General features: G+C 38.2%; 3 protein-coding genes across 5 annotated transcripts in view; 1 reads left to right on the top strand and 2 right to left on the bottom strand.

Annotated features, from left to right (window-relative positions):
* The first annotated feature begins 349 nt into the window (after positions 1-349).
* golt1bb (golgi transport 1Bb) lies at positions 350-4,916 on the top strand. The gene is made up of 5 exons (XM_041795949.1): positions 350-519; positions 1,232-1,323; positions 1,427-1,605; positions 1,703-1,784; positions 4,390-4,916. The coding sequence occupies exons 1-5, from the start codon at positions 495-497 to the stop codon at positions 4,426-4,428; spliced, it is 417 nt and encodes a 138-aa protein (XP_041651883.1). The 5' UTR covers positions 350-494; the 3' UTR covers positions 4,429-4,916.
* Positions 4,917-10,035: 5,119 nt separating this feature from the next.
* The window catches only part of ldhbb (lactate dehydrogenase Bb), a 59,029-nt gene continuing 41,297 nt past the window's right edge, over positions 10,036-27,767 (bottom strand). For 2 of the 3 annotated variants that reach the window (XM_041796422.1, XM_041796423.1), the window contains 7 exons: positions 15,882-16,018; positions 13,224-13,341; positions 12,851-13,024; positions 12,604-12,777; positions 12,362-12,479; positions 11,063-11,186; positions 10,036-10,732 (listed from right to left, as the gene is read on the bottom strand). In XM_041796422.1, the coding sequence (XP_041652356.1) occupies positions 10,565-10,732; positions 11,063-11,186; positions 12,362-12,479; positions 12,604-12,777; positions 12,851-13,024; positions 13,224-13,341; positions 15,882-16,010 (1,005 nt within the window). In that variant the 5' untranslated portion in view covers positions 16,011-16,018 and the 3' untranslated portion in view covers positions 10,036-10,564. Of the gene's footprint in view, positions 10,733-11,062; positions 11,187-12,361; positions 12,480-12,603; positions 12,778-12,850; positions 13,025-13,223; positions 13,342-15,881; positions 16,019-17,888; positions 17,957-27,767 lie in introns of those variants that run through there. The other variant, XM_041796424.1, reaches the window with a different exon arrangement.
* Positions 21,886-26,151, bottom strand: tmpob (thymopoietin b). The gene is made up of 6 exons (XM_041796421.1): positions 25,525-26,151; positions 25,284-25,401; positions 24,818-24,973; positions 24,521-24,630; positions 24,339-24,436; positions 21,886-23,905 (listed from the first exon to the last, which is right to left on the bottom strand). The coding sequence occupies exons 1-6, from the start codon at positions 25,756-25,758 to the stop codon at positions 23,521-23,523; spliced, it is 1,101 nt and encodes a 366-aa protein (XP_041652355.1). The 5' UTR covers positions 25,759-26,151; the 3' UTR covers positions 21,886-23,520.

Genomic DNA, 27,767 nt, shown 5'->3' with positions numbered 1-27,767 from the left:
AGTACTTGTACTCATACTCTGAATGAAAAACTTAAACTTTCTGATGAGTGTTTTCAGACAACGATATACATTTCTAAATTTATTGAAGTTAAGGTATAGTCGTCTTTGTAACTGCTCATATAAGTCTGTTTGTATAAACGGGTGAAGAGTAAGTCCACCGAGGTTAAAAAACAAATCCAACGTTTTTAATACAGGGCGTACACAAGTAGTTATTCATATAACTGAAAAGATTAATTAAGTAAGGATTGACCAGGTAACTCAGTTTGTTGTAATAAAAGCATTTGGTAGCCGAAATGTGATAAAACATCTGCACGAATAGACGATCTTTGGCAGAATACGTGCCGTAACTCCGTAGGACGTGGCGGCGTGACAAAACCGCTTCCTCCGCTGTCGTCTCCACCGCTACTGTAGCATCAGCTAACGCTAACAACAGCCGGAGCAGCAGGTCTTGTGTCGTTTTGTGTGATTTGGAGAATCCTCCAGCTGCTGCCGAAATGATTTCCCTCACGGATTCACAAAGTAAGAGCTGTTTGAACAACTCAGTTGTTCTTTGCCTTTGTAATAGACCAATGTAAAATCCGGTTTAGCTAAATGAAACGTTAGCAGCTTTAATGCAATTGGCTGAGAACATCTTACGTCACTTAGCTTTTTAAAATGAAGAAATCATTTAATTTTGTCTAACAGCATTCCTTTATTAGGGTTTAAAAAATAAATATATTATTACCCAGTTTACTAAACCATTACTACATATGCATCACCTATATTTAAAAAAACAAGTGTGATTTATACATCAAAATAGTTATGACAGAGCACAAGTAAGAGCAAACAATATTTAAATAAATTTACTTCGTTACATTTAAAACTATTGGAAAGCAGTCTGGAGATCTAGTAAGTACTTTAGGTTTACCCAAAGACATCTCGTTTAAGGTTGTAGAAAATTAAATATATAATATATATAACGGAGATTTGCATTGAACATTAATTTGTTTTCCAAAACATGTGCTCTAAACAAAAATGATTTAACTGATGTTTTCTCGTATTAGGTAGTTATATTTAACAATGTAATCTTTCTTTTTAAATACATTCTTCCATGAAACCCCTTAAAGTGCTAAAGTTAACTTTTTTTTACATTAAGCCTTGTAGTTCCCTGTCAGCATTGGCAGCCGCTGTTTCTGACGTGTTATGTTAACATGAATTATATTAACCTTTTTTCATGTCTTAAATCCTGCAGAGATTGGGATGGGTCTGACAGGGTTTGGTGTTTTTTTCCTCTTCTTTGGGATGATGCTGTTTTTTGATAAAGCTCTCCTCGCCATTGGAAACGTGAGTTGATTATTAATACTACTACTTGTCTCATTCTAACGTATTCCTCATTTGACATGAGAATATCTCTCACTGGTGTTCATGTCTTTGTTTTTCTGTGCAGATTCTGTTTGTGTCAGGCCTGTCATTCGTCATTGGCCTGGAGCGAACGTTCAGGTTCTTCTTCCAGAGACACAAATTTAAAGCCACCAGCTTCTTTTTGGGAGGAGTTTTCGTGGTTCTAATCGGCTGGCCGATCATCGGGGTTGTTCTAGAGATCTATGGTTTCTTTCTCTTATTTAGGTTAGCAATGAAGCCATTAAGTGATGAAGAATACTAGATTTGTCAACCTGAAATAATGTCAACGTTTTGCTATACCCTTTGTTTTTTTTATTTACAGAGGATTCTTCCCAGTGGCCGTGGGCTTCATCAGACGAGTTCCTGTGCTTGGGTCTCTGCTCAGCTTACCAGGAATCAGTACAGTAAGTTTACCAGGACAGTCAACGGATAACTAATTAATAAACACAAATGCAAGTACCCTAAAACAATCAGATGCAGTTACAGTTACTTGAGAAAGTCAGTTTGTCATGAAAAATGTCCCCATATTTCCTGTCTCTTTTCAGCTGTCCTGCCAAAATAAAGGCAAAATGCCCCAAAATAATCTTTAAAAATTCTGTACAACAGGTAATGATGCCACCATAAGTCTTTCATGATTACCAGATTGTCTTAAATTACTATTTGGTTTATTTGATGTAATACAAAGACAGCTAAAATACTCTGATTTAAAAACCTGGAAAGAGGAAATTGTTGCACAATTATATAAAAAAAGCACAAACTATTATATCATTTAAACCATATGTTATCACTCCATGATGTATTTAAAAACAAGAATTCATAGTAATGTGACAGCTCTGTTTTTGTTAAAGATATCTCTGCAGGAGCCTTTTTTGCATCTGTACTCAAACCTTGAAATGTGTGAAGGTGCGAAGACCTGTTCAGTGCTGCTTGCAGCCCAAGTTTAGTTTTAAAATTCTCAATCAAGAAGTGAGACACATCAGCAGGTCAAACTTTCTAAACAGCCTCCTCTTTGTAGCTGTATTAAAGTATATTCTTATGGAAATACTGGCATGAATATAAGTAAATAAAAGTGATTCAGAAAATACTGATACGAAGACAGTTTGAAGTCTATCTAAGTCACTTCTCTTGCATAAACTTAAGCCAGTGTCTTAGGGATACGTAAGAAAATATAAATGTTTAATTACATTCCAGAAAATGTTTACCAGTCCCTTCAAAAATTACACAAAACTTTTCTAACTCTTTTTAAACCGAGCTTTCAGTAGATCCAGAGTGAGAAATAAACTCCATTTGCCTCCAAAGCTCTGGAGGAATATAGGTTTCGGTTCTGTTGTTAGCCTTTTTTTTTTTCTTAAAAACTGCTGATAGAAAGGCTTTTACTAAAACATGAGAACTGTCTTCACTCTGTCGTCTCACCTATAAAGAAAAGCCTTAGAGTCTGCGGTCTGTGTGTGACTTTGGTCTGCGTATAAAGCCTGTCATTGTCCAGGATCAGTTCATCAGATAGTAACCTTCTTAATGAAGATCTCTGGTGAATGTGGAGTTCTGTGCCGTGGCCATTCATATAAAAAGCTGACTGGCTCTCCAGGGAAAAGTTTCGGCTTGAGATATCATGTGTTACTGAGTGATCTCTTTATTCCTTCTCAAAATCTGCTCAGTATTTATGGATTTATTGAACCTCAGGAGAAAAAATACTACACAGGTAGTTCTTGCAGACCAGAGAGTCATGTTTTGTCTTCTTCTTTATAATATTTTATATTTCAGCATTAAAAGTCTACAGATAGAAATGTGAGGAACTGTTTTGTTACTTGTGGCAAATTAATTTAAATGTACTGACAGGGTGTAAGGAAACTGGGAAAGATCAGTTGGATTTTCTTCTGTTATACTGTACTTTAGAAGATACATATTTAATGACTGAGACCATAAACTCATTTAAAATGTGTCAACTGAGGTAATAAATTATAAAGAAGTAGACTAATATTCTCACAGACCTCCATAAATCAAATATCCTCTTGTGACCAGTGAAGTCTCCCCCTACTGGCAATTAGAAAGAATGGCAGTTTAGCTGATATGACAGGACACATTGTGCCTATACTCCCTCTCTGTGGGAGTCTGATTCTGGAGATGTTCAGTCTAAAGCTTTAATCATGAACTTTCACAGGCTTAAAAATGATGAATATTGGTCATAGACAAACTCAAACACACATGCAGATGTGTCAAACTTACTATAAGCTAATCCCACGTATTGAGCTTTTGAGTAAAACAGTGCACGTCTGTCTTGTCCTTTCACTGTGACTCAGCATCAACATATTATCTAAATTATTAAAATTTGAATAGGCAAGATAGCGTGTGTGTATTTCATACTGTTATGTTAAACCCTGAAAGCTAGACTCTAAAGTCAAGTTTGCTAGGAGTATGTTGGCCTCTTACTCTTCCCAGTTTATTATAACATACTTTAACCTCTTCTCTTTAACCCTGAGGCTACATTCACTTACAGTTCATTCGTAAAAGTATTCAGACCCCCTTCACTTTTTTCAGTTTTGTTTTGTTGCAGCCTGATGCTACAATTGTTTAAATTATTTTTTCTCTCATTAATCTACACTCAATACCCCGTTATGACCAAGTGAAAACAGAATTTTAGAAAATGTTGCAAATTTCTTAAAAATAAACTGAAATATCGCATTGACATGACTATTCAGACCCCTAACTCATAACTTAGTTAAAGCACCTTTGCCAGCAATCACAGCCTCAAGTCCTTATTTTTAATATGACGTGACAAGCTTCGCACACCTAGATTGGGGGATTTTCTGACATTCTTCTTTTTAAATGTAGATTGATGAGAATAAAAAAGGATTTCTTTCAACTGTAGCATCAGGGTGCAACATAAAATTGTAAAAAGGGAAGGTCGTCCGAATACTTTTTGAATACACTTACACTATCTCACATAGCTTCGGAGCGGACTTTTACAGGCAGTAAAAATTAACTCTTGTTTGCTTTCTTATTCTCTTTCAGCTGGTGGATAAAATTGGCGAGAGCAACACAATGGTATGACACTGGGCTTTTTTCCTGTTGGAGGAGACTTTCAGTGTTCATCGGTTTCTACCAGTGACTGTATATTTTGTTCATCATTACCACTCCAGAACTGTGAACCCAAGCTTTTTTTTGCTCATCTCTGGATGTTTGACTGACAATATGATATTTGTGACCAAGAGATTTTAAAGTTATTTTAAGAGCTGGAAGCAGGTCTCCCATTTTGTATCATTCCAGTCTGATATTTATGGACAGATACGTTAGGACCACTGGTTTTTCTCATCATGCTCCTCACAGCATCCACTCCTCTAGACCATGTGCCTGAACATTTACTTTCTTGATGAGATGTTACTGAAATTTTTTACATTAAAGAATAAATATTGTTATGATAAATACTACTTTAAGAAAGATAACTGAACTGTTGTGGAAAATGATTAAGAGCCTCATTACTGAGAAGTTTACTGTAATTTTTCTAAGTGCTTTCTTGAAATAAAGTGCGTCCTTTTATAGATTTTGTTGTTGCTGTGGACATTTTAATACCCACTGTCATTATAGTAGAAATGCATTGGATTACATACTACAACGTCCCATTGCTTCAGGGGACACACTGTATTTTACACAGGGAATCTGAGTGTGCTAAATATTTAATATTTCAGTGAAGAAGTAACATGAAAAGTAACATCTTGGATTCTTCTCCCTCATTAACAGGTAATCGATTGAATTTCCAACTGTGCTTGAAACTCAGTTGTAATTTTAATATTGAATAAACAATTGCTTTATTTATTTAGTTATTGGTGATATGATATGATAAATGATTTATGTTGGAGGCAAGGCCACTCATGAGGCATAAGAGGCCCCCACTCATAAATGTGTGGAAAAAGGGACAAAGATGTTGGAAAAATGTGTTGAAAATTTGGCAAAAAGAGGGTTAATAGTTGCAAAAATGCATGGGAGAAGTGGCAAAACTAGGTTAATAGTTGCAAAACTGTGGCAAATATGAGCTTTAAGTGGCAAAAAATTATGGAAAAAGTAGCAAAAATGTTGCAAAAACTGGCAAAAAAATCATCGGTAAAATGTGGTAAAGATGGGCAAAAAGGTGTGATACTGTGTCAAAAATGTGCAAAAAAGGGTCAAAAGTGGCAAAAAAATGGTCTACCTTGGTCCAGATTGGCAAAAAGAAGTAGCAAAAATGGATCAAAAGTGTCAAAAATGGTTAAACTTGACTCAGAGTGGTAAAAGGAAGTGGTGGAAAATGGGTTAAAAGCAGCAAATATTAGTGGGAGTAGTGGCAATAATTGGTTAAAAGTGGCAAACGTTTTCCAAATTGGCTAAGAGTGGCACGAAGAAGTGGCAAAAATGTTCAGAAAAAGTGGTAAAAAGCAGCATGCATGCATAAATAGTTTTAATATATCAGCTTTAGTAGCTTGGCACACCTTAGCACCAATGCTAATCCAGCACGAATCAATAAATCACAACAGCAGAGGGCACATCCTCTGGGCAGGACTGGTTAGAGGTGCTGTTATGTCCAGCATGTCTCCCCCACCACTGGCGCGTAGCCAACCAAGTAAACAATTAAACGCCTCATAGCAAACTTTACGAGTATGGTCTCTATCCTCAGAAGTACGCTTAATAAGTTGTTCTCATGTCACAGCTGTTAAGGGAAACCATACATATCTTCTCGCTTTAGTGTTTTTTTAAATTCTTCAGCTTGCTCGTGTATACACCTACAACACAACCACGCTGCTGTCACCACATCGGCTTCATTCATAAAATCTCCCTACTGTCGTCATCGCGTGGTGACTCTGCCTTGACGTTTCTTTTACACGTATTTCTGATTAATGAGCAGTGACAGGTTTAACAACACCTGTCACAACGATCAACTTAAATGCAACACGAGACTTAAAGAAGCTCCCTGTCAGCTTCATGAGAGGGTTTATGATGAGATGGTTTGCTGTTTTTTCTTTTTTTAATGCGAGTGACTGAAGACGGATCACCCAGATAACATTTGAACACAAGCAGCAGCCGGCAGAGCATTACTAAAACAACTAACGGTAAGATATTCAAACCTTTTATTCCTCAATTTTATTAGTTTTTGCTTTAGTAGGAATGCTTATAAGAATATAATAGCTCTATACATTCAGTCACTTTACTTGACCCCATTTAGCACTTAATATTATATAGTAAGGTATTTCATTTCTTTCAATTTGATTGAAACATTTTTTCCTTCCTTCCTTCTGAGATGTAAATCCGGAAAGAAAGAAGTAAAAATCTTTTGACAACAAATAGAAACTTGTCTCAACATGAGAAGCAATAGCTTCTCAATAATGTCCCTCTCTTTACAACTCAATTATATTGTGCTTTAATGAGTGGAGGCAGGTTTTGTGTTGCATCTATCCTCATATTCTATTACTAGCTGTTAAAGTATTATCTTTACACTACATGTCGTTACAGAGGTCAACAATGTCTCTCCTTTTTACGGTGCTTGTGTTAACATTGGTTAACCAGTGTTGGAGTGCACCACAGGTGGGTTATGGTTGATCATTTTTTTCCTCCCTTTTATATTAAATCAGACAAATGCCTTCAGTGATACAATCCTGACTGTTGTTATAACAAAAACTTTTAAATGGCCTCTCAGCGGAGAAACTGGACCCCTCAGGCCATCCTGTACCTGAAAGGAGCGCGTAAGATCTGTGCAGAACATTTGCAAGAATTTTCACATATTCTTAATGAGCTGTCCTGATAAATAGATTAATCAATTCTGGATGTTCATCACTCACAGAGGGTCACCGCTCAATGTTGGGGCGCACCACTAGAAAGGAGGGAGAGACTGTACATTTTGGTGAGTGAAGTTTGTAATACTCTGCAGCTCATACAGGGTTGTAAGGTTAACTCAACTTAGCAGAAAAGTAAGGATATTTGTGTTTGGTAGATTATTTCTTTGCTGTAGCAAAGCTTCTTGGCAATAAATCTTGTACCGTTGGAAAACCTGTTTATTTCCCCCTTTAAATGGTGCCACATTTGTAAGAAGCATGCATTTGTGGGATGAGCAGCAGAGCTGATTATGTGGGTTGTGCCAATGAAAAATTTGCCAAATCTTCTCTGCCTATGCCAAACAGCTTCAGCATCTTGGAGGATAGAGTTCAGTCTCAGACTATGGAGATATGGGATTGCCACTGGTTGCAGGATCTCATTTTGATATCCCTCTGCACTGAGACTGCCTTCAATGATGACAAGCCTCATTTTTCCACAATCACACTGCCGTCACCAAAAGATGTTTCTCTATTGGGGCAACAATCACAATAGCATTTTCTACTTCTCCTCCACACCTTGACCTTATGATCCAACTGCCATAGGTAGAATCTGGACTCATTGCTGAACACATGCCTATGTAACAGAAGCTCAAAACAAGAGTCAATAGCAACAGCAAAATAAGCTGTTGGGGAATGGCGAAGATTTGGCAAATTTTTTATGGGTGCAACCCACATACTCAGCTCTGGTGCTCATCCCACAAATGCATGTTCCTTACACATGTGGCACCATTTAAAAGGTAAAAATACAAGTTTTCCAACGGTATAAGAGTTATTGCAAAGAAGCATTGCTACAACAAAGAAATAATGTACCAAACACAAACGCCCTTAGTTTTTGCGTTAAGTTTATAATCCTGATGATTGAGACTCTGGTTGGTAGTGATGTTGGTGTATTTTTTTTTTTCTCCTTATATTAGAACCACAGACTTGAATAATTATAAAAAGTCAATCTCAGACTTTCAGATATGTTATTGCAGATTATTCCATGTTTTAAGATGAAGGCCTGTGAGCTTTTAGAATAACTCTGATTCCTCAAAACGAAGGTGATTTCACTGCGAAATTGGTTGCTTATTAATGTTTTAACAACTTACATTAATGATAAACTACAAGTAGAACTAACCGCTTCATTATTAATAAGCAAAAAAAAAGAAATGTTTCTCCACCTTGCATCCCAGAATTCTGATCTCTTTACTATTTGTCATCATAAATAGTCATCACTCTTGTTTTAATTTCACTCTTAATTATACAGTTCAGGAAAGTTTGTGAGGAAAACTGTGCATAATTTTGTTTCTCCTGATTGTGCAGTTTCTTGCTTACTCTCGCCATCTCTTTAGTAACTTACAACCAGGAGAGAGATGAACCTGGATCGTCTTTGTCATCGTTTCTTCAGGATCTTCTGCACCAAGCTGTGGAAGGAGGTAAACCCCTTAAAATATAACCATTTCTCTGCCTGCCATTATAACACTTTTAAAACCATGTTTTTTCTTCAGGTGGAGGAAATCAAGAAGTTAACTCAGATGCACTGGAGCTGAATTTGAAGGTGTTGTGAAGTTACATCAGACGTAGACATCTTTGTTTAATTGTTGCAATGCCTCGTTTTAATGTTGCAGATGTTTGACTTTGATTGCAATTTAATATACTATAAAAATTAAATTCCTTTTCCTCATCTTTGAGCTTTCTTTGTCAAAGCCTGAGCTATACTTCCTGCACTTGAATGTTCACATGTAAAAGGCCTTAATTAGCTTATCAAGTTAATGTAGAGGGATTTCCTTTTACACTCATATAACTTTTTCCATTCATAAAAACACAGGGGTCTAAATTGGCTTGGGGCAACAATTAAGTCATTCACACCACACAGTGATTAACACCATTCACTTATCCATCATCACACTGTCTGCTGTAAGGTCACTGAGAGGAGACACTGAGTTTAATCGGAAATGGCAGCCTGGGCATGGCAGGGTCAGATTAGAGTCACCACTGACATGCACTGTACAAGTTTTAATCCTGAAATGTAATCTCTTTTCCTTCTTACAGATTATTTTTAGACCCATATTCCCTCATATAATGTAAAACATATTAGACCAAACCCAATTAACCAATGCCAAGATATCTAAATTCTAAATAAAGGGCGTGACATCAGATTTCTAAAGTAAACCATCTGCATGTCATTAGGAGAAGACAAAGGCCTTATATGTCATTCATTTAATTGAGATGTGCAATGTTTTAGATGAATAACCAACTGTTGTGAATATTGAACATTTTCCATATCTATCGCCTGTTTGCGTTATAGTTTTGCACAGCACACACCCTTGCCCACTAGGCCCATTTTGCAGCTCAGCTCAGCTGAAAGCAGATGGATCACAAGATCCCAAGTTTACACAGGAATGGAGAGAAAAGCATTTGTTCATTTGCTTCCTGCTCTGCTTTGATGTAACGTTGATATGGTGATGAGATTAAAGATCTGCACACTGTGCCTTGTGTTTTATTTTTAAAATGACCAGATGCTTTGTGTGTTCCCACGTGTTTAGGTTGATCTACTCTGTGCTAATTGACACATTCATGATGCAAGTTCTGCTGGAAATAGACTCAACACAAATCTTGAGCAGAGCAGGGCTTCTAGCATGTGCCAGATTGACCACAGCATGTGTGGCGGAAACCCTAAGACTAATTAGGAAGGGAGAACGTGGCACAAACACTGCGCAGATAGACTTTGTGGAAACTGAGTGCTTTTATTAACCCCTCTTTAAGGACATAAAATGTCAAATACTGATGTTCTATAAAAGCCGAGGGATTTTAATTGTTTAAGTCTCCCACTAGTTAGTGTTATATTTTCTTCACAATTTAACAAAATAGACTCATTAAATGAGATATGTAATTAAAAAAACTTGAGTTAAAGTTCAGCAGGATATCATTCAGACACAAATGATTTCAATTTTCTCTGGTTTTATGGTTTCAGTTCAAAATTTAAATGGACAGAAAAAACACATACATTTCTCCTTTAGGGTTGTTTTACTGGTGAATAACAGTGCATTGCTCTATTCAAGGACAAACAAACTGTCCTTATAACACATCAGAGAAACACATGTATGTGACCCATGCTGCATCACACTTAAGGACTAATGAGTCAAGCAGCATTTCACCCAGTTGATGTCACACAGGTTCTCTGTACAAACTGACACCTACAGCTAAATCTGGTGGGATTACATCCTACTAAACGCCTGTAAATCTTGAGTGTGGTGGGTTAAAGGTGTGGGAGGTGGAGCTGTCTGGTGTTCGGTGACTGCAGAGAGTTAATACTGTGAATGAGAAGCAGTTAGGAAGGTGCAGCTACAGCACCCCCTGTTGTCCCGTTAGACATCCTGCAGGTCCTTCTGGATGTCCCACAGCGTGTTGGCACTGGCCTGCAGCTGAGCCACCTCCTCGTCTGTCAGGGTCATGTTGACCACGCTGGCCACACCTCCCCCATTCAGCACACAGGGCAGACTCAGATACACCTCGTCAGTAATTCCATACATGCCCTGTACAGGAGGGACAAGCTTACTGTAACAAACAACTCAAAAACATAGACAAGTGCCAGCTGAAAGAGCCAATTATTGCAATTGTAAGCCAATTATTTTCTTTTCTTTTATATGATCCTGAATATGAAAGTGAAAATGTACACTAAATTAACATTGAAATATCTTTGCTGGTATTTTCCCAATAAATAATCAGCAACAATGTTTTTCATATGATGTTAGCATAGCTTTGGAAGAGCAATGCACTGTTAATTTACGTTAAAAACTGGATGTGTAAAATCTTGATTCATAGATGCAGTTGAAAATAGATGCGACTCGTTAAGCAGCCAGTACCTGCACCATGGTGGAAACAGGATGAATCCTGTTCAGGTTCTTCATGAGGCTCTCTGTTAGGTCAGCTACACTCAGGCCAATGGCCCAGTTGGTATAACCCTTCAGTTTGATCACCTCGTAGGCACTAAGAGGCAAAAAATACGGTGTGAGAAACACACTCCTCTCTCCAGACTGTAAGAGATTAGGTTGATTTTATTGATAATAAAGCAGATGAAACATGAACAGATTGCCTCTGAGGACTGCTGCAAAAATCAATCACAATGACACCCACAAAAAAACTGTGCTGAAAGTAACATGTTAGTCTAGTACTAACAATCAGCTCTGCAAAAAGTGATCAACTTTCATTTCAGATCAGTTAATTGATTATTTCAGAAAGCTGTTAGGTCTACATAGATCATAAAATGGTGAAAACTGCCATAACCATTGTGAGCATGTGTGATAGAGAAAAGTGAAGAGAGGGAAAGACAGAAGTTGGTATGGTATGTCAATAGATTCATTGATTGAGTTGTGATGTCTCATTTTAAAATTGAAGCTTTTTTGGCATTGGTTTAGCGCAGTGGGTAGAGTGGGTGTCCAGATACTGAGGCTATACTCCTAAATGCACTTGTCGCAGTCTCGGCACTGTTTAGTGCATGTCTTCCCCCCACTCACGGTCCCCATGTTTCCTGTCTCTCTTCAGCTAATATGCCATCTTAATAAATCAAAAAAGCCCCAAAAATACCATTAAAAATGAAGCTTTTCCTCTTTATAATAATTTTCTGCAGTTGCTTGCTTATGATGACCAATATGGTGCATGTCATAATAATCAAGCCTCTACATATGTGAATCACTTGATGTGATAGGGGAATAACAAGTCAAACATGTCCCAAAGCGAGTGATACGATGATAGTGTCTTTAATAGGTTGTTTCAATAGCTTTAGAAAGGATACCCAAAACACACCAACATACTTTTTCCTCGGCACATTATCTGAATTATCTGAAAAAGCTGGCCCATGTTGTAGTTGATGACCCCTTGCCTTGCACTTTGATCACCCCCCCATGTATGCTGGCAGCCCAGGTTCAAGTCCAGCCTTTTCCCTGCATGTCTCACCGCCACTCTCTCACCCATATTTCTGACTCTATTTATTGTCCTCCTCTTTAAAAATAAATGCATGAAAAGCCCATAGATATATCTTTATAAAAATCAAGTCAGCCCAATTCATATTTTGCATTTAGTGTTATTAAATGATATTAATGACTTAAAAACATTGTACTTATAAGAAAACAGTCCAGAAGTAGCCAGTGAAAACTCCAGCTTACCTGTCCACCACCATCTTGTGGGTTTCCTTCCAGTTCTCTTCATCAATGTCAGTGCCGATGTCTGGATTTAACGTCTGCAGGTTGACTCCAGCCACGTTTGTTCCACTCCACACAGGCACTAAACACATTTTAAAACCATCAACCTTCTCCCACTTATTTTTCACATCAGACTTTCAGCCTGCAAACTATCTTTCAGTAACATGCTGCTATTCAGACAGCTCAGATGCTTAGTACATCCTCACCGCTGGTGTCTCCATGTTCTCCCAGAATCCAACCGTTGAAGCTGCTAGCATGGATTCCCAGTTTATCAGCCATCAGGAAGCGAAAGCGTGCTGAGTCCAAGTTGGTGCCGCTGCCAATGACGCGATGCTTAGGTAGGCCGCTGAGCTTCCAGGTCACATATGTCAGCACATCGACTGTTGAAAAGTGATGTTATTAGAGCGTACGCATTGTTTTGAAGAGAGAAAACAAAGAATGTGTCTAGAGTACCTGGGTTTGAAACCACAACGATAATGCAGTCAGGACTGTATCGAACAATCTGAGGGATGATATGTTTGAAAATGTTGACATTCCTCTGGACGAGGTTCAGTCTGCTCTCTCCCTCCTGCTGACGGACCCCAGCGGTCACCACCACAATACGGGAATTTTTTGTCACAGAGTAGTCTGAGAGAAAAGAGGACAAGTTGATTTGTAAAGAGAACAAGAGCCGTGCCCTTCCTTACAGACCTGAATGCAAACCAAGGTGTCTTTACACAGTTACAGGTTTAAATTTTAGCTAAGAACCAAGACTACTTTTATGATAAATAAGTGGTAAAAAGCTGCTTGTAAGGAAGCTGCACTGAGAACTGAGGCATAAACTTGCCTTTGTCTGCCACTATTTTGGGGGTTTTGAGGAAGAGGCTCCCGTGCTGCAGGTCCATCATCTCTCCTTTCAGCTTGTCCTCCATTACATCTACCAGGGCCAGTTCATCAGCCAGCTCCTGCACAGAATCAGGTCAGTCTAGATCAACACTGCTTCCTCTCACAGTTTGCACAATCAGCAAACAAATCTACTTAGACACTTGTGGCATCAGCAACAATAACTATGCCGTATTAAAGAGCAATTACTGAATTTGATTTAAATGTGTACAAATTCACAGATTATTGTTGTAAAGCTATTTTGTGGTGACATTCACTGGTAAGCCTTTCTTATGGCCTGTTTTGAATTTGTGCCAATGTAAACAAACAAGTCTATGTTGCACATTACGCTGCTTTCTTTAAGAGATGGCTTAAACAAAACTTGGCACAAAAGTAAGGATATTTGTGTTTGGTAGATTATTTTTTTGTTCTAACAATGCTTCTTGGCAATAAATCTTATACCACTGGAATTTCCCTTTTAAATGGTGCAACATTAGTAAGAAACATGGATTTGTGGGATGAGCAGCTGAGCTGAGTATGTGGGTTGTGCCCATGAAAAATTTGCCATATCTTGCAGTTTATTATTATTTTACAACAAATTATGCCCCTTACCTCAGATACTCATATTAAGAACTCTACTCAGACTTATTTTTCTGCCTGTTATATAAGAAAAACCAGTGACAAAAAGCTTTTAAGTTTAAAGCTGCTGTCGACTGGAACAACTCACCTGTTCATATTGGAGCATTTCCTTGTTTATTATGTTTAAGAATTTTTTGTATTCTTACTTTGAGATGGAATAATTTTACTTTTCAACAATGCTGTTTTGATTCTGATTATTTAAGATTGGATCATTTCTTTGTGTAATTTCTTTACTGTGAAAAACAGTAATGCTGCGATTTCTGTTTCAGCCTCCTTAATAAATCTTGAATGTGCCACAGACCTAAAACTTCACTCTTCACTCTTCACATTTAATAGTTTAAGGGTTAAGAAAGGAAGAAACTTCAGTCTTTAGAACACACTTTAAAATCTAAAGAATGAGGATGAGCAAAGGAAACGACTGCAGCTTATAGAGCTCGGTTAGTCTTGCTTCAACCCCCACAAATTATTTGCACATATGGCTTATAGTTACAGCAGATGTATCCATTGGAAATACTTCCAAAATTTTTATATCTGTACTGTATTTCTAAGTAGGTGTCTGCTGATACAAATATCATGCTGATAATACTGGGCATTCATATCAATAACGTCATTGTGCTGATTACAATCCTGCCTTAATAAACAGGCTGTTGGAGCACTCTCGCTACGTAATAATAGTCTCACTATGATACAGAACTCTCATACTGTCTGCCTCTATTGTATTCATCAGCTCAGCTGTGTTACTATGATAGACACAGACAATGCTGATAATAATATATTGATGATAGGTTAATATTTGCCTAAGAACAAAAGTTGTCTAATAATTACATCATGTAGCTCTGACTTTAACTTAAAGCATGACGTCTCATCACAGTGCATTTGGTGAAGCTCTGTGTGTGCTCTACACACACAAGAGGACAATTACAAGGAGGAAAAAAAGCCTTATGGCTGAAATTAGGATAACTGATGGTAGGATTGCAAATTTTTGGGAGTCTCACAAATGACCTAGAATCTATTCAATGCAAAAACAGTATGTCTAAACAAACAAAAATACCAGTTCATACCATCTTCACAAACAATTTTACTACTACTAATTTTATTCCATGTTTTTTTACTGACAGACATGTTTTCTGGCATACTGAAATGTTTCAACTGCTAAATTCCTGCAGTCTACATCAGAAGAGTTATGTGACGTTGCTGTGGCGTGTCTAATCAGCTGATCTTATACAGGTTTGGTCGTCCTGTCTTGATTGACAAGGCAACCAAGCCCCCCGCTGTCTGGCAACATCTTGAGGACAGCAACCAAGGTGTGGAGCAACATATTCATTCCAGTTCATAGTCCTATGGACCTGTTTCTGAATCTGGATGGCTTACCTGATCCATGGGTGGCACTTGTTACACTCTGGCAGAATAACCATGATGTGGACTGTGAAAGCGCAGACAAGATCAGCTAATTAGACGCATCACAGCAACATCACGTGACACTTCTGATGAAGACTGCAGGAACTTAGCATGTGAAACATGCCAAGGTTACAAAAACTCTTCCCATCTGCCAACAAGAAAACAAAAAAAAACAAGCTTAATCTATTCCTTCACTCATGGAGCTTCTAAATGAGCAGGCTACTGGCCTATTTTGTGGACAATATAATGGTTCAATTGTTTGAAATAAATTAAAAGGATTTCCTCGCAGTGGAGTGAATCTCAGAGCACTAAAATTATTGTACAACTAGACAGCGGCCAAACTTCAGCTTCAGAAGAAAAGCCAGGCTGCACTGGTCTGTTATAATCTCTATGTGGGTGTTTCCTTGACGTCAAATACGTTTTTTCTCTCCCTATCACCATCTTAACACATACAGTGATGGGATGAAAGTCAGTTTCGACACCATCAATCAGTAATCCTGTGTCACTCTACCAGAGTGTTGGTATTACCCCATTCTGTGACAGCAGCAGGCAAGGCGATAATCTGAGCAGAGCAGCTCTCTCTTACCCTGAGCAGGATGCTGACAGCACAAGCCATGCCAACCTGGCCCACTCCCACCACTGTCACTTTGTTCCTTGGGGGTTCGGGAGGGCCACTGAACAGTGGAGTCATTAGTTTATGCAGGATTGAGGCCATTTTAAGAGCTGAGGAGAGTAAAAAGAGGAGAAAAGTGAGGAGGCAGCTTGACTGTAGACAGGTGACAAGCACAACATACTGACACGACTCAGGGAATCAGTCCTGCAACCAGAGAGCAGCCTGCGTGCTCAGACTTCATCAATAATGCATCCAGAATGTAGCATGTTATAGTCTGAGTGTGGGGGAGTAAATTAAGGCGACATTTTTCTAAGCAGCACTAATGGAAGCATGACTTTTCTGACATTTTAATTCATGACAAGAGGCAATGCACTGACTAATTTCAGCCCTATTGAAGATCACCTTGAAAAGACACGCAGCTAGACACAAAAACAGCAGTAATACTTGCATTGTTCGGCGACGCTCCGTGCTGTGAGGTATAAATACCAACATGTAATCAGCATGGCAATCTCTAGGGACACCTAAGCTGTGTTTTCCCAGAGCTGCACCCTGCATCCACAACACCTCCACAGCCGAGGCAGGTACCGGTCTAAAGCGGTAGCACAGAGCACATGTGACTCAGGGCCAGACTGGGGAGCTGTTAGCTGCTCAGAGCTCCCTCTCCTCTCCCTCCTCCCCTTTCCCAAAATTGAGGACGGAGTACTATAATCGGATGCCGAACTTGACTGACTGCAGACTGTTAAAGGAGTTACTGTAATCCCTTAACGCTGCCTCCATCTGCTGCTGCTGAACTACCGATAAACATTAACCTTCGATCTAATAGGATATATCTACAGAGCACTATCAGATTACTTCTATCAAACACAGTTGAACAAGTATTTATTTCAAGTGCAGTATGATGCACTATCCCATACCAGAGCTATAATATTGCAACTATTTAATAATGATGCTCAGAAAAGAATTATGCATGATCAAGATGCTACTCCTGATTTCCAGCATGTGTCAAATTTTTAAATTGTTCTCACTTTGTTCTGCAGACATGGACTTATATGAGGCACAGTACTGTCTCTATGACTGTTTAAGAAACCAATTACTGCATAACTTAAAAGTGTGTTTATAAAATTATATAATACAGGATGTCTGTGACCTGGTAAATATAGAAACATTATTGAAAACCTGAGGGAAAACAATCATCTTTGCAAGAGATTACAGTCCCATTGACAATGAATCAGGCCACTTTCCATTCATTAGCTCAGAGAGCAACTGGATTAACAAGACAAAGCACCATGCACTCAAAACATCTAAGCACAAGCAGAGAATGAAGAGACTTAGACTGCAAGGTCATAAAATAAAAACACTAAAATGATCACAGATTCAAGTTTTCATCAGAGATTTGAATGTTTGTACGAGACTGAGAAGTAAGGTCAACCTTGAACTTGAACACAGACAGTAGATCACACATTCACTGCAATAATAAAACATCTAATAAATCCACAAATAAAAAAATCTATATGAATACAATCCTACTAGAGACTGCAATGTGTACAAAATATGACAGCTCTAATGAGAAGTTTCAATATCCTTCATCCAATCTGGAATATAACTGATGAGCTACAAAAGCCCCTAATAAAAAGCTTCAGATTTTTATTTCATGGATTTAGCTCAAGTTCATAACTTCTTCATCTGTACAATAAAACAGGGTAACTGGAATCTGCTATGAAACACTGTAGCTTTTTACCAATTACGCTAAGGTAATTTATGACTAAGATGCAATTCGTTTGCAACTCTGCAAAGAGAGGCTCAACAATCACGAGGAGCCAAAATAAATTATAACAATAGTTACTTGCTAATCAAAAGCATAAAGCAAAATCAATTATAAACAGACGAGTGTACATCAGGCTAAAGATGCTGTCTCAACATATATGCGTCCTGCTAAGCTATCCAAACTTTCACATAACATTGAAATTCATGTCTGTTCACCTCCTGCCTTGATAGTCCAGTGACTCTGAAACAGAAGTTTCTTGTCCTTTCTCCCACACAATAGTAAGACTCTCTCTTGTTGTGCTGTGCGGTGTGCCTGCTCCTCTCCCTGCTGTTCTCTCGAGCTGAGTCGACTGGGTTTAATTGACTAAGCCTCTCCATCCCTTCAAAGTCCAAGTGTGGCACTTCTAGGGTCATCATAGTCAGCTGGTACAACGTTTCCATTTGGCAGCACTCACTTCCTGTTAAATAATATAGATAAAGAATCATTTTGGATACCCTTTTTGGAAAATATTTGTGACAAAAATCCTATTTCATTTTACTAGTCTTTTATGTAATGGAGAGCTGTAAAGATTTGTTAGTTGACAGATTTTAGAAAATACCTTTTAATTATGCAATCATAATAGAAGTTTTATAAAATGTATTAACCATTTAGATGGGTAATTCTGTAATTTTTTTCCAGCAAAATTTTACCATTTTAGTATCTTAAAACTAAACATTATTGTAAGTTAAAGCCCTGGTGCTAACCAACAAAGAAAATACTGGCAAAACCTTCTAGTTTAGTCTGCACATGTATTGCATTCTTTAAGTATAGATCCATTTCTTACTGCAAACTTGTTCGTACGGCTACTTGAATTTGCCAGGTGTAGAGGAACTGACTATGGGGACAGAAATAAAAGATTGCCTCCTTCTGACAAAGAAGAAAACATGTACACCAAAGGCTTCCAAATTTATATTCTTCCAAACAAAAAGTGAATGCTGGTCTGCAACGGACAGACATCAGGGTTTTGTTACACTTTTTCTTACCAGCATCTTTAAGGAAAACCTAAAACTTCTTCAAAAATGCCCCACCAACTTGGGCATACTAAACATATATGCCGAGTACTATTCAAACACCTGGATTCGTTTTTAAGATCTGCAGCAGAGCTGTCTGGTTAAAACTTACTTAGTCATGGGTCTGAGCATCTTGAGGGCACTGCTGAGCTGCAATTCTTAAAACACAAGCACAGACACTTCTGAGACAGCAGGTGGAGGCACATCCTCGGTACATAAACACTGCAGGGGAAGACGACAGGATGAGCACCAAGATAGACATCTGACTACGAGCTCTGATGGACAGTTAAACACTGTAAAATAGTAAATAAATACATTGGAAAATAAAGTTTATAAACTCATTGCTTAAATTTTACTAAGTGGAGGATCTTTGTATCCAAAATTGGCTTTTAAATAAGTTTTTACAGATGAGGACGAAATTATCTGCCCTCATATGAAAATGTGTTTTTTGTCTTAAGTATTTCCAAAGTGCTGTTAAACAGGGCAAAGAAATTATTCACTGCTTTTCCAAAAATCTTTTTTTTTTTGGATGATTACATTACTTTATTTTGGACACAGAACAAAAAAAATTATTTCACAAAAACCAAAAGCTACAAGGGTCAAAATTATTAGCCCCCTGATGCTAATAGTCATTTGTGTCTCCTTTTTGCTGTTTAACAGCCTGCATTTGTTTGTTTTCTCTGGCACGTCTCTGTGGCCAAAGAGGTCTAGTTTGATCTCATCTGACCAAAGGACATGCTTCCTGTATGCATGGCGTAATCTTCCTCCTTAGCACACTTCGGTCTAGCTTGAAGGTGTCTCTTCTGCAGAAGTGGAGTTTTTCTTGGTCTACTATCTCGAAGTCCATTTTTGTGCAGAGTTCTCGTGATGGTCTTCTTTGAGACTACCGATCCGGACTTCGCTAAGCCGTTCACTAGTGTCTTGGCAGCTGCTCTGAGGTCTTGTAGACACATTTCTCACTAGTTCTCTTTCCAGAGTCTTTGAGATCTTTCTCTTGATTTCTCTGATTTCTCGTTTTTGTCAAGATACTTTCTTCAGTGACGGCTCAAACCTTCACTAAGCTTTTATACTGTATGGAAACCAGAAGGTAAGATAAGGATTAAAGCTGTTTTAATTTTTTATTTGCTCTGTTTAACAGCACTTGGGAAATATGGACATTTTTATTTGGGGGAATAATAATTTAGATTTTAGTCAATGGTTAGGTATGACTTCAGGTTTGTTTTGCCTCAGTGGGATTTCAAGCACTGTCCTGGATAGAAAATACAGTAGTTGTCTGTTTGTGTGAAAATGCATATTCAGGAGTTACAATACAGATTCAGAAATGTGCATTAATTTTACAATCCTGGAAGACAGTAATGTGTTGGATGGATAGTTATTACAACAGACGACACTGTGTCGACGAAAAAATGTTTCCCATGTGCAAAAGCAAGGAAATTTGGACATTTGCAAGTCAATTCTGCCTATGAACACAAGCTTCACGGGGTGTGTGTTTACCTGTGTACTGGTCTCAACAGCCGGAGCTTCGTCTGACGTCTTCTGAAGGAGACTGGGATGCTGCTGCTTCAACCTCCGTCACGTCAGGATAAACAGAAACTGTCCCGGTAAGGAGGTATCCTATTCTTACGGTATAACGGTATGACGGAGGGGAGGGAGATATATGGAGCGCCCAGAATTCAAAAATAGTAACTTTGCTAAGGAAGCATCTTTATCGCGTTTTCCAACAGGCTAACAAGCTAGCGTTAGCATTAACGCCTACTTGTATTCAAACGTTAAAAATACTGGCTAACAGCTAACCAATATTCAGTTTGTCTAAACTAGGGGTGTCAAACCCAAGGCCCGGGGGTCAAATCCGGCCCGTGGAACGATTATATCCTGCCCGCAAGATCATATAAGCTATTTATATTATAACTGGCCCCACAGTATGAAGTCTGCAGATTTTCTCCAGTATAAGTTGTTAAGCCAAAAAAGCTGAAAAAGCAAAGTGTAAGAAAGATTTCATAAAAAGGCAAGAAAGCGAGGAAAGAAATTAATTTGTTTATTTCATATTTTTAATTTAGCATCTCAAGATTATGATTCAAACTGATTGATTTTGACTTTTAATTTCATACTTTGACCTTTTCAACTCATAATTTGGACTTTATATATCACATTTTTATTTTTTAGATTCCCAATTTAAAATTCTAAGCCATATTTTGACTTTTAAACTCATGATTTCACTTTTTCTCTCATTTTTTGAGATTTTAAATATATAATTTTTACTTTTTTCTCATAATTTGACCCTTGAAACTCCCGATTTTAAATTTAAGTCATATTTTTAACTTATTAAGTCATCATTTTGAATTCTAGCTTATATTTTGCCGTTTTCAACTCCTGATTTTGGCTTTTTAATCCCATACTTTGACCTACCAGACTCACAATTTTAAATTTGTCATATTTTGACCTTTTAAACTTATGATTTCAACTTTCAACTATATTTGCTCTTTAAAAACATTATTTTTCGTTTTTTTAATATCGTGTTCCGATCTTTTGAACTAAGTTAGAATTTTTATCTCAGATTGGAGCCTTTAAACTTATCATTTTTACTTTTGTTGAATCCACATATCATCAGTGCTGTTTTTTCATATTTTATTATTGTTAAAAATGAGGTTGACAGTTATGGTTAGATATTGACCCTGTTAGGCTCTCAGGTTAGACCTAAATCCAGAATGCGGCCCCTGTTGTGATTGAGTCTGACACCCTTGGTCTAAACTCTAGGTGTCGGGAGTTAATATCACAGTGCAGCTGTTCAAATTCAGTGTTGTGCTGGAATACTGAGTTAGTCTTTTGGTCATAACAGTCTAAACTAGCTTCATTTGGTTAAGAAATGTACTCGACTGTTTTTTTGACATGCTACTCGATATTTACATTCTCACCTTAGTCCCGCTCCATAGTGGTTGATTTTGATCACACACTTAAACTAGTTTGTCAGTTGCTTTCACACCAGACTTCTCCTTCACTGCAAGCTGAAACTGCTTAACTAAACAGAGATTTTTTGTTTTATTATACCTTCATTTAAAAACACATTTTGTGCACCATTTTCCCCCTTTTACTTTTTGTCCCAATATTTCTTAGTGATGGCCTTGAGAGATGACTAGAAATTTCTACACAAGACAAAGAAAAAACATCTGGCACAACAAAGTTTATTTTATGATACACTGCCTACATTATCATAAATAAACAGATTAAAAATCATTACCCACATAACCCCTGTCATTTTTGTCCATTGTGGGGGAGCTGCCTGATGATAAATCACTTGAATTAAGTCAGTAATGTTCAGATTAAGATACAGTATCATTTGCATGTCACACATATTGCTTTCAAATGCAACAGTAAAATGTGCTATAAAAAGTTGAACACGCCACTTTAGAAAAATATCAAAATAGAAACAAAAAGTCCCAGCAATCTTCCCAACCCCCATATTACCTTCTGTGAATACTAATGTCTCACTCTGTGTGAAAGACCCCTTTCATAGTAACTTACAGTGTCTAAATTATGGTTATTTGCACAGGCAGAAGAAGTTCAAAGTATATTTTTTTGTAAAGAAAGAAAAAAAACAAAAAAAATTCAATTCACTTATGATGAAATTGCCAAATCTGAACCTGTAAGTTCTTTATAGATCTGCCACGTCTGGACACATGCTAATAGTGAGGTGGGCTATGTGGGTGCACTGCATCAACCAATCCTGCACAAAGGACTGAAGGATCCAAAACTAATGAAAAACAAAAAAAAGCACAACAGAGCAACAAAAATCAAAGCATGTAAACTAAAATGGGCACACTGGCAGAGCTGGAAAATTAAAAAATGAGCGCTTAAATTCAGTTTGCTCATGGAGTGACTTTTTGAACAAATAATACATAATTTTAATCTGTTTCTCTTTTAAATTTAAAATGTAGTTTTTAAATTGCTGAGTCTAAAAAACAACCCTAAAGTACAGTAAATTTTCATCCTTAACCCATTGACAAAACCATGACTAAAATACAGAGTGATGCACGTGTAGTAACCACTTTAGTCACCATTCAGCCATGTTTTGGCCCATAATGAGTTTAGCGGTGATCAGCCTCTAAAGAAATTTTTTTACACCTCAAACTGAGTAAAGGCTGTTTTTCCTCATACAGTGATGAGACCTGATTACACGATGTGTCTCCTCCCAGCTCTGACCACATCAGAAAATTTGAACTGAATGGACCTGAGCACCAGTGAAATAATGATTCACTCAAACTAAATCTAAAGCTACAGAGCAAATGTTGAAATGCAAACAGAAAAAGACGCGTGGACATTCTGATATTAGTAGAAGCACTTCCTTATGCTTGAAAATGGGAGGGCACTACGTGCTAACACCGTCCAGGCACTTCACCGTCAGAAAAACACCTGGCACATAGAGATAGAAACTACATGATGACCTTCATAAACTACAACCATGCATGGGTAAACTGGCCTCCCTGTCTGCATTTGTTTCTATAAACATGGGTTAAATACACACAAAGACACAAACAATGCACAGATTAAAATCAACATTAAGAAGTCTCTTTCGACCGCCACAAAACTGTGTAATCCAGAATCTACTGTTTCCTCCTGGGGCAGGAGAGAAGCTGGAGCCCAGAGAGGAGAAAGTTTATCGTTCCAATTAAATCTGTGTACTTTGTCCGACCACGCCGATAAAAAGCAGAAAGTGAGCCAAGTTTACTGCTTGAGTTGTGGTGTGCTGTGGCAGGCTGAGGGAGGTGGGGTGGGTAGGCATGGCTAAAGACCGCCGAGGACTTTACTTGCCGGGGCCCTCTGTGGCAGGACTGCTGCTGATGCCTAGATAGGTGGCTGCATCGTTCACAAGGCCTTGAAGGGGTACGATGATGCTGTCACAGAGGCCTTTGAGGGTGTTGATTTGATCTGCATCCAGACTCTGATAAGCAAAATAGAGAGAACCACACACCACAACAAGGAGCAGGAGCTTCAGCAGCAAAGACAGGAAACCTCTTCGGACTGGGGCTTTGCTTGAAGAGGCAGTACTGCCTACTTTTGAGAAAGACTCTGAGTACGAACGACTCTCTTTGAGGACAGTACGCTGCACACGTGACTCATCCAGCCAGTAATCACTTGGTTTTAGCGGTCGACCAGCTGCACCTCGGATGGGACGCCTGCAGGTCGCACTAATGGGACAATAAAACAAAATTTACATACTAGACTAGGAGTAAGCACACATACAACACCAACTGGGTATACTGTATTATCAATTTCAAAGCAATATTAACTGCTTTCTTAACAAATTGAAATTGTGCAGATTTTACAAAGAAAAGTTTCACATTTAAAGTCAAAGACCAACTCTGTAGGAGCTTCTGTCAGGAGCCCCCAATCTCTGATTGAAGACTGTCTTTAGTACAGGTTGTAAAGCTACCGCAGCAAAGTAGGGATTTGAAATGTTGAAAGCTCTTGAAAAAGGTTAGTCAGAATTCTCTGATTTTAAATTCTAAAAACACATACCTTTTTAGGGTCAAGAATGTTTTATGTCAAAATTCAAAGCAGTTTTCCACACAGACAGAATTTAACTTTGAAGCCCATTACTCATTATTCAATCATTCTTACCTGATTCCTGTTGGTGTGCTTATTTCATTGGCAAGGATATCTTCAACAACACTCTCGTTTTTCTTCGGGGTTTCTTCAGTGACAACTTCCTCTACCACCTGTTTGTGAAATAACATGAAATGCTTAAAGAAGTTCAACTCTACACTTATATCAAAATGTTAGAATGTCAAAGCGTTCCTTACCTTGGCTTGTCGTCTGCTGCTTGTTCTGACAGTAACTGGGGCTTTCCCTCTGCTCCTCACAGGCTTCTCTACCACAGGAACCGGCTCTGGTTCAGGGGCGGCAATCTCTTCTGAGGACCAAACCCATTGTAAACAACAGAGTTTCTCCAACTTTTTTTTAGAGGTGTTTAACACCCAGTACATTTAACTGATTTCCTGAATGACATTTTACAGAAAATATATTTGAAAATAATTACATAATGTTATTTGTCATGTTAAACTTAAAAAAGAACCTCAGGTAAAGTGGTTCGAACTCACCATCTTCCTTGTCACTATACTGATCAGAATTGGTGTTGCCATTCTGGTTACTGTCTGCCTTTGGGAGAGCTGTGACGTCTGTAGGAGCTTCAGGTTCAGCTGGAGGCTGGTCCAAAAGCTTCTGCAGCTTTTTCTCATACAATTTGCGGGTGGAGGCTAATGGAGGAGACAGCATAACATGTATGACTGACATGGGCCAATGCATGCTAGAAGCTTAGTCAGTGTTTAGTCAAGATTATATGGACACATGTAGAGAAATACAACCCTACACCAAGTAAGAGCTAAAAAAAGAAATTTGTATAAACACAAATACACATTTTAAACATGCAAATATTAAGTTTTGATGCTTAACATCATCATTGAGGAATAACCCTCATTCTCAATGGCTCTGAGATAATGTCAACAGAGAAAGACCTCTATTAATAATATGTTATCACACTAAGTCACAGCCATATGGTATACCCACCAACAATAGGTCCAGAGTCCACTCCATGCTTTGCCAGCTGTTGCTTTAGTTCTTCATCAGAGAGATCTGCCACCTCCACTTCCTCTGAGCGCGGCTTGTCTGTCTTTTTGGTGGCTTTCTGTAGAAAGATTAAATTTTTTTTTTAACCACGGTATAATGAGCTCCTGTCTCATCTTTCTCAAACCATTAGTAAGATCATATTTAATAAAAATCAATCTAACGGAGGAGAAAATAAACTTACTCTTCCAGATCGACTCTTGTTGGTAACAACGGGGGCAGGTAACTCTTCATCACTGGAGAAAGTGTCTGTAGGCGGACTTTTCTTGTTGTTAAGGATGGTTAAGTTTTTCAAATACAGCTGCACATAGACTTCTTTTTTATGTTCTCCACTGGGAAGTGGCACATTGTTGGCTGTAAGCTCATTCTTTAGCTTATCTTTCGTAAGAATCGACGGATCTTCGAGAAATTCTGCCATGTTTCAGTGTATTTTGTTTATCGTGATCTTTGTTTTCTTTCCTCACACCAAAGAGAAATTAGCACATTCACCTAGCAGCTACTAACAACAACAACGGGAACGTGACCGAATAGCGCTGTTGTCAAACAGTACTGGCGCCTACCGCCAAATCAGCTAGCAGAACAGAAGCGATTTTCCAAAATAAATTCTCCGTTTTAAGCGTTAGCCAAACAATGCAAATACTCACGCGTAGCCCTGATTTTTCTAAAATACACACGTGCACTTGCCGTTTACAGAACCAATGCAAAACTCTATTTTTACGGACTAAAATCTGACTGAACTAGCTTAGCTTCAACCGGTCCACTTGCTTCTGTCTGTCCGCGGTCGCAACAGGGCCCAAGAACAAGTTGGCTGGCTATTGGACAGAAGAACCAAGTAAGCTTCACTCTGATTGGCTCGCTAAGAATGGAACGCTCACGAGCCGCCGCCACAAAGAAACCGCAGGCCGACGCTGTGTGTTTGACATAACGGTTTTTCTCAAACCAACTCGACAATAATTCCAAACCTATATGTACACATTTGCGTCGTCGACCCTTTTTCTACACAAATAGAGAAAAGCGTCTGAATGATTCGACTTTATCGCATTGGATGATCACAGCTATAACAATGGCGGTGTAATGGCACTGGCTTATTACTCGCGTTATTACAAAGGCAGATTCGATGTCTTGTACGTGTGTTGCACTATACGTGACTTCTGCGGGCAAATACATGTAATTATATCCATGGTTAGACCACTGGTTTTCATATTACATAACATGACCGTAAGTGAAACCTTTTATAACATGTCTGCCCATGTAACAGAAGAGGGCAGCATGGTCCACACTATTCAAAAGCAACATGGGCTGGTCTTGTGTTAAGTGCTGATCTGCTCGACATGAATCCCGAACATAAAGCATAGAAATAATACAGGTCTGTGTAAGATTAAAACAAATACAAAAGATGCATTAAAGTGACGAATGGCAACGCGCTCAGACCACTAAGGGGAACAAACAAATGAATTAGATTAATTCCCAAGTTTGTGACTTGTGCTGGTTTGGCTTTTACAGTTGAGGAACACTAAATTTTGAATCTTGATATTGAAAAGCTGGATTAATATGACCACAAGATCTGAGAGACATGCTGTTTTCTGTAGCAAGTAAAGTTCTGAGTCAGGGGGCACAACAGAAAACAGAACATCACAGTGTATAATTCTGTTTCTCTATATTGGGATGATAGGCAGTTTAGAACAAAACAAGCAGAGGTGGACAAATACACCTATTGTACTCAAGTTAAAGTACAGTTTCTCTGGTTAACTTTTATTCAGGTAAAAGTATTGATGTATAAATCTACACAATAAAAACTAGAACATGTTATTTAAAGTTAAGTTAATTTAAGTATTGAGTAGATACTGAAGGGCTGTACAGTAAAATATGATCTTTCCTTATTGGCAAGAACAGAAGGATCATATTTTACTTGTTTCCAACAAGGTTGACCATGTAAAGTCACACATCTGTAGTAAATAAAAATACACAGGAAAAAAAAACACTGTGTTAATCAAACTCACATAGGGGTAAATGTAACACTTCAAAGTGTCTACATTGGTCCACACTAGATATAGTCCAACTACACTTTTGAAAGTGTTAGTATTTGACAACGTGACAGAGCTGCTGTAACTCTTAAAATTATTTGGCAAGGTGGGTCTCCTCTGGCAAGAACAAAGTAGAGAGTCAACTGCATAACAAGGCAGTGCATACTAATGAAGAATATGCACTTTGAGACCTTAAGGACCACTCAGTGTCACAGGTTTTTCAATGGAAACTTCACTCATGGTGCAAATGTGTCTCAAATCAAAAACAATAACCCAACAGAAACATGAGCAAAAGAACCCCAGCAGGTACTACTGCACAACAGTCAGCATCCAAAAACAACTCAACACATTAAACACTATGCCCAAGAGCATGATAGGTGCTCAACTCACACACTTACCTCTA

This window comes from Cheilinus undulatus, linkage group 9 (assembly GCF_018320785.1).
Source record: "Cheilinus undulatus linkage group 9, ASM1832078v1, whole genome shotgun sequence".
Lineage (NCBI taxonomy): Eukaryota > Metazoa > Chordata > Actinopteri > Labriformes > Labridae > Cheilinus > Cheilinus undulatus.
Note: the sequence above shows the minus strand (reverse complement) of the source record. Positions and strands in the feature narration are given on the sequence as shown.